At 54.9% G+C, this 7,382-nt stretch overlaps 1 protein-coding gene across 1 annotated transcript in view; it reads left to right on the top strand.

Annotated features, from left to right (window-relative positions):
* Positions 1 to 1,384, top strand: part of IQSEC3 (IQ motif and Sec7 domain 3) — a 170,443-nt gene extending 169,059 nt beyond the window's left edge. The window contains exon 14 of the mRNA XM_006891331.1: positions 962 to 1,384. Coding sequence (XP_006891393.1) covers positions 962 to 1,384 — 423 coding nt within the window. The remainder of the gene's footprint in view (positions 1 to 961) is intronic.
* Positions 1,385 to 7,382: the final 5,998 nt, after the last annotated feature.

The raw sequence follows: 7,382 nt of genomic DNA, 5'->3' as shown, positions 1-7,382 counted from the left end.
CCTGAGACTCTGCCCTGGGCTGTCTGGCCATGGCCCTGGGGCATCTAGTGGAAGAGCCAGGTCTAGACCGTCCCTGCCATGCAGGGTCCCAGGCATTCTGGGACTAAGGCCTTCCTGCCCTTTAACAAAGCTGGTGAGAAGTGAGGGGAGAGGATTGGAGCTGCCTTGTCCTTAACAGGGCCCTCAGGCAAGGAGGGTACCAAGAACATCAGCTCAGCGTTCCAAACTCTAAGGCTGTTAAGTTGTGCTCTTAACACAAAGATCAGTTCTCTCTAGAAGTTCAAATCCAACAGTGACTCTGAGGGAGGATGGACAGGCTCCTCCCATGTGATTTACAGCCTCAGAACCCCTCTGAAGTTAAGTCATTTCTGACTTGATGATGAATTTGAGTTGAGGTTGGTGGGCCGGGAGGTAAGAGATTTTTAGCCATGACCCACAGCTCTGGCAGCCTAGTGGTAAGAAGCTGTGCTGCAGTCCCAAAGGCATACAGTTTGAATCCGCCAGCTGCTCTGTGAGAGTGTAGGCAGTCTCTTTCCATGCAATTAACTGCCCCTGAGAACCTGCAGGAGGGTGAGCTAGGGGTCACTTCTGACTCCACAACACACAACTGCAAGACCACCAACCCAGCAGGTGTGTGTAACCCGCATAGGGCTCTGCATAGCCCTAGAGCTAATTGATCCTATTACCCAGATGGAAAAACAGAGGCCTAGTGAAGGGAGATGGTAGCAGAACAAACACGTCAGTCTCTAGACTCCACTAACCCCTTGCAGTAGGAACAGGGCAGCCCCTCCACTTGGCTGCCAGTTTTCCTCTAGGTGGAGAAAGGATCAAAGTGCGGGCTGAGTGCATGGGCAAGAGGAGCTGGGCGGTGGGGGGGCCAAGGGCGGCTCAGGGGGCCAGTCCTAGCAGCTGGGTATTAGTCTTGTAACATTTCATGCTTCTCTGGCTGTTTCTAAACTAGGTGTCAATTCACAACAGGCTTCAAACGTCCCAGCACAGCCCCGGGCTGGGGGCCGAGAAGGGAGTGCCAAGCCTGCAGCCTAGCCCCCTGCGAGAGCAGCCCCCGCTGCTGCCACCACCACCACCCACGCCCCCAGGGACCCTGGTGCAGTGCCAGCAAATTGTCAAGGTCATTGTCCTGGACAAGCCCTGCTTGGCCCGCATGGAGCCGCTGCTGAGCCAGGCCCTCTCCTGCTACGCCTCATCTTCCTCCGACTCCTGCGGCTCCACACCTCTGGGCGGCCCAGGCTCCCCGGTCAAGGTCATCCACCAGCCTCCGCTGCCCCCACCCCCACCCCCCTACAACCACCCACACCAGTACTGCCCACCAGGCTCCCTGCTGCACCGGCGGCGCTACTCCAGTGGCTCGAGGAGCCTGGTGTAGACTGCGTATCCACCCTGCTGCCCCAGAGGGCTGGCCGCTCGGGGCCTGACTGTGCTCTGAAGCCCAGACTGCCCTCGGTGGCTCACTACACCCCGACACCCTGACACGATGCGTTCTGGTCCCCAAGCACCACCATTTTGGAACCAGAACCCCAGCCCCTGGCACCCAGTTTGCCTCTCCCAGCCATGCTTTCTTTGCCGAGTTGAGCACTCCATCCCCACACCAGAGACACCGCCTCACCTTCCTGGGGCCCTGCACAGCTGGACGTGAACAGGCCACCTCATCCTCTTGCCGTGCCCTGTTTGGACCACAGACTGGAGAAAAAAGGAGTGAAGGGCCTGCCCACAAGGCTGCTCAGGCTGGTGAGCAGGCGTGGAGGCAGCTGGACTGGCCAGCACCTGAGCATTGGGCAGAAGGTGCCCTCGTACCTCCAGATGAGGTGCTCCTGAGACTGGACTGGGTGGGGAGGCTTAGCACTAGTTCCTGAAGGAGCCAGGTGGCTATGAGGTGTGAGGAAGGGCGGCTTTGTCTGCTGTCCTCTCCCCCTCAGCCCAGCAGTCTCAAGAGGCTGTCCTTCCGTCCCAAGGGACCTTGCCTGTTCTCACTACATCCTTCCACCCTAGATCTGTCCTCCAGCTTTCCCAGGGATTAGACTAGAACAAAAGTTACCAGGTTCCAACGTGGAAGCAAACACAGGGAGGGGCAAGTGCAGCTCACAGAGCAAAAGGGCTGGGGCTCATTCTTGCTTGACTTCTGGGGCCCCTCTGTGGGATTTGGGAACAGAGGGAACCGCAGAAACAAGTGTGGCATCACAACCTGCATTTCCCCAGTGGCCATCCCACACTAGCTCTCAGCCTTTAAACTTCTCCTCCTGAGAGGCACCAGCCCTGCCTCCAGCTGGGGCGACTCAGAAGAGACCCTGGAACCCTCAAGAGTGCAAAAGAGAGCCAGCCAGGGACTCCTGGACACAAGTCAACTCCCCAGTGCCGAGTGGGATTCAGAGACAACCTTTAGACAGATCTGCCAAGCCCTGGCCTTGAGAAGGGCCCAGCTGTACCTCAGAGGACAGGGGCCGGTGCCTTGACCTGCTCCAACCACAGTTCTTTCAGGAAGTGTCTGTCCCGAGCCAGACTGGGCCTCCAGTACTGTGCCAGTGGTAGTTGCTGTCTCGTGTTAGGATCCCCCTGCCCTGAACCTATTGTTAGAGTGGCCTGAGAGGTTCAAGTGAATGTCAGCAAAGTCTCAGTTGAATTGGCTTAACCCCTACCCTGAGCCCCAACCTGCAGTGGGGCGAACATTCTTCCCCCAGTACCCGATTCCCCCACCCTAGGATGCCAGCTAGGAGGCAGCTTCATCCCCCGTCGTCTGTTCCAGATGGCCTAGTTTGCGTATGTGGTCACCCAGACGTCATTATGTCGTCACCCACGGGTTTATTTCTGGCCCTGTCTTTGGTGGCCTTGTTTCTGTCACTTGCAGCTGGTCTGTCACCATCTCCCACTATGGCTTCTCAGCCCATGTGCCCATGCCTGTCATTGCCCTGGTCCCATCTTCTGGGCTACAACAGGGACGCTCCAGTCAGAACTTTTCAGAATGGAGTATCTGACAGACAGGATACCCAAACCAGCCCACCTCTGGTGCCCTTGGCCAAGGCAGGCCTCCCGTACAAACTGTGAAGGCCTGGGCTGCAGGTGGCTGGGCCATGTGAGTTGTGGGCACGGGAGCTGATGGATCTTGAATGAGAGGGACTGGAAATGAGAGTTTGGATGAAGTGACTGTAAATAATGAATGGGAAACGTGGAGTGTGAGTTATGAAGATGAATGAGTATGACTGTATAGGGTGGGACAGTGTATTCTAGAGGCCACTGGGGAAGGGGGACAGCCCCTGAAGGCCAAGCTGGCCTGTGAGCTCTCCTGACCATTGAGATTCTTGTCTCACATTAGGCTCCACAACCCTCCCAGGTGATGGGCACAACTCTTCTGAGGTTGGGTGGGGCCCCTCCTGCCCACCTCTGCTGAGCCCTGGTTTCTGAGGAGATAGGGAGCCAGCTGTCGGAGGGCTGACAGGGCCTCTCCTTTGAGACGCTGGACTCTTGGGCATGCCAGACCCCTTCTCCAGGATGAGGGCTCTCTGCCTGCTGTGGACTGTGAGGCGGCCCTGGACTCCTCTGGCAGCACTAGGAGTCTTGCCTTGGGGTTAGATGCCTAGGATTAGCAAGTATGCGGAGCCAACCCCAAGTTTCAAGGGGCATTTATCCCCCACAGGGGCTTAAACCTCACTTAACTTTGGAGAAGGGCACGTCTGGCCCTCCTCACTGTCAGGAAGAAAGCTTCACACCTGTAACCACTGTCCCCAGTCAGGTACAAGACTGAGGTTAGGGCCCTCTTCTGCTCCCCTGAGAGCCCTGGGAAATGCCTCTTGCCAGCTCCCCATGGCAGCAGCCAGTCAGGGCCTCAAGTCCTCCCAGAGGACCAGCCGGGGACGCCCTGGGCCCCCTGCTCGCCCCAAGCTGAGCAGGAGTGGGGTGTGACTGAGCCCTTGGGCACAGCCTCCAGCACCCAGACCACAGCCCCCTGGCTACATACCATGCACCCCAAGATGGTCCCACCCTGTCACTCTCTAAGCCTTACTTAGGGACCTGGGTCCCGCTTCCCATTTTATCCATTTGGCTCAAATTCTAGAATCGAGAGCTTTCCCATCCACCCTTGAACAAGTCCCGCCTCTAGAAATGAAACAAGAACTTGCCCTGATAGTTTTGTCCTGGAAGTCTATTTGTCTCCAAAGGCACCTTTATTGACCCTGGGCCCTTCCTGAGATTCTTGACCCTTCCCCCACCTGCTCCTCCTCAGCCTCCCTAAATGTCTCTGTCTTGATAGGCTGCCCTGAAGCACCGGATTACCCAATAAGTGATGTAAACACAGGCTTACATGTGTTTACTAATAACTTCACTTTCTCTCTCCACATCAAAGATTCTGCTTCTAGGTATCACTGGCATGTCTCTTTCCTGATCCCACAGTACCTTCCTACAGAATCAAAGCCCCTTTTCAAATTGACAGTCCCTGACAGGGATGCAGTGCCCAGTCAGCAAGGTGAGCATGGGCTTACTTGTGCTTATTTACAAATCTGTACTGAACAATGGGAATTGCTTATCGGGTAATCCGTCCCTGTCTGTCCGTGTCCTGCTGTATATATGTTCTTGCTGCTGCCCCTCCCCTTACACACCTCCTCCACCCATTGGAGGGAAACCCCTTTAGGGAGGGCAGGGTGGCTGCACCCAGCAACTAATCCAAATGGCAAATATTTTGTAACAAAATAGCCCAGAGGTATTTTATCTGTTCAATTCATAGAGTTTTAGAGATTATATTGAAATATGTCACTTGAACAGTGTCTGGTTTTTTTTTTTGTGTGTGTGTGTGTGTTCTCAGTGGCAGGGGGGCACACCTTAAACCGGAGCCCAAAGTGGGACTTGGGAAGTTGGGAGGTGAAGGGTGGTGGTATAAGGCCCTGAGGCTGCTGGACAAGGCCTCGGGGGTGCTGGGAGGCAGACTATGTGCCCATAGCCGCTGTTTACCCATTTCTTTACCCCAACATACCATGTAACATCCTGTGAAATGATTAGGGAGCTCTGCCTTAAATAACTAAGACTTGGGTGTGGGGAGGCCTGGTGGTGTGGGATGTCACATATCCAGCAAAGGGTTTGCATCTACCAGCAGCTCTCAGGAGGAAAGAGAGGCAGTCTCCTCCTGTAAAGGTGTATAGCCTCAGAAACCTGATGGTGAGTCACTGTAAGTGGTACAGAACTGACCTGATGGCAGTGGATTTGAGCTTTTGGTTTGGGGTATAGGGAACATATGACTGGCTATTTGATGGATGTATGCAGGGGCCAAGCTGGAGGTCCAGGGCGGGAGCCTCATCAAGTGTGCTGGCCTCTCTATCCCCGTTGTTCCACTAGTGCGTGCTCCTCTCTCTCTCTCTCTCTCTCTCTCTCTCTCTCTCTCACACACACACACACACACACACCTTTTTAGTTGGATGAGAGCAGGTAACAATTGACACCGGAGACCACTTTGGAGGGAGGAAGCACCCCAACAGCCCACATGCCTCCATGCAGGAGTGAGAAGTAAAGAGGGCAAGACCCCATCTGCTTGCCGTGCTCCACTCTGTAGTGGAGAGCCAGGCATGGTGTGGATGGGAGGGCTGTTTTCCTATCATTTGCTTCAGGAAAACTAGGCTTTCTAATGCCATCGTATCGATCTAACCAGCCCTAAGATCCCCTTCCTGAATGGAAGGGCAGGAGGCTCAGGGGAAAGGTTGAGGGCAAGTACATGGAGCTCCAGAACAGGACTGATTTAGCACACATTTACTGAGCCCCATGGGGAGCCAGGCCCCCTGCTGACAGCCAGCAGCATGACTAGGGCCCTCAGGATGGGCTGAGGGACCCACAGTGCCCAGTAGTGAGTGTCCACAGTGACTTGGAATGCTCAGATCAGGTTCTGTGTGGAGGAGCTTGAAGCTGGGACAATCTCTTCTGTGGGAACAGGAGTCAGCATTCCAGCAACACAGAGGCAGCAGAGGGTACATGGGAGAAAAGCACTTGGGGAAGGTGATTTACCCTGGGGTGCCTATAGGGGAGGCACCCAGCTGTCCTGGAGACCAGACTCTAAATATTCCAAATCCATGTGGCTCACACCCTCCCTGGTCGGTCCCACCATCCTCTGTGGAAGGACTGAGCAGGAAACTCCAGGAAACATCTGGGGACAAGATGGATCCCATTCTGAGAATTCTTTGACCCAGGAAGCTGGGGACTGGCCTTTAGGGAGCACCCCTGGGGGGACCAGCTCAACAAGGTCTGGGAGAGGGTTTAGGGCCAAGAGCGCCTCTGTTGTGTGTGGTTCAGCAACACCCATCCTCCATAACTGAAAGCCCCTGTGGGAGGAATGCCTGCCCCCAACCCAGTCAAAGAGGAGACCATCCTGTGCTGGTGGAGCCCCCACAGGCATGCCAGGCCCCTATGCAGGCCATAGGGATAGAGACTTGTGGTCAGCCTCATTGTCCTCAGTACAGACCCTCTGCAGATTGAGGGAACTCATCACAGACTTAATCCAGTAAGGGGTCCTTGGATTTCCTGGTTTCTGGTTGAGCACCATGGGCCAGAGTAAAATCCCAGTGCCAGAGAGCAGGGAGAATCCCATAGAGACTCTGTGAACATCTGCCACCTGCCTGTTCTAGGTGGTACGTAGCTGTGACGGGAGGAAGTTCCCGCTCTGAGGAGTTGCATTGAGTGGTGTGGTTAAATAAGCACGGAATGGACCAATGCTTTTCATAGAGAGGGTGGTGATGAATAGAGATGGTGGTGGGTGGGGTGAGTTTAGAGGGGGCATCAGGGCAGACCTCCCCTCAGGGGCCTCTATCCAGTCAGGTCTGAGGCCAGATGAACAGTGCAGAGACCACCTCTTTGGTGTGGCTGCACATTTGTAGGAGACAGAAATGGGGACACTTTGCCAAACGAGTTTTATGATACATGAGTTTCTCTACATGAAAAGTCTTTCTAAGGTATTAAAAACCACCTTATTGGAGAGAAGTAGGTTGGAAGTCAGCAGTCAAGAGACCCCAGGAAGACCTAGAACTCCTGAGTAGGGTAGGCAGGGGCTGGGTTACATGCAAGGTGGTCAGAGCTGGAGGACCCAAGCCACAAGTTTAGACCCTAGCAAAGACACTGGACATTGGAGTGGATGTCCAGAGCAAGGCCATTCTGATTCCTGGAAGTAGAGAGAAGACCCCTCCAAGAGGGCTGGTCAAGTGTCCTTTTCACCTGTCACCCCAAACCACGTGGACTCAGGTTGGCCTCAGGATGGGCACCCATGGGCTAGTAGGGGCTCAGTGGCTGACAACCTTTTGAACCTCAGCATGGGCTTCTTGAGCACTGTAGGAGGGGATTTCTCCTACAGCAGAGTTACAAAACAAGGCCTTAAGCGCCTCCCACGCCTTTCCCCAGCCTTG

Source organism: Elephantulus edwardii, unplaced genomic scaffold (assembly GCF_000299155.1).
Source record: "Elephantulus edwardii isolate Elephantulus edwardi_28Jun2011 unplaced genomic scaffold, EleEdw1.0 scaffold00096, whole genome shotgun sequence".
NCBI classification, from domain to species: Eukaryota; Metazoa; Chordata; class Mammalia; order Macroscelidea; family Macroscelididae; genus Elephantulus; species Elephantulus edwardii.
Note: the sequence above shows the minus strand (reverse complement) of the source record. Positions and strands in the feature narration are given on the sequence as shown.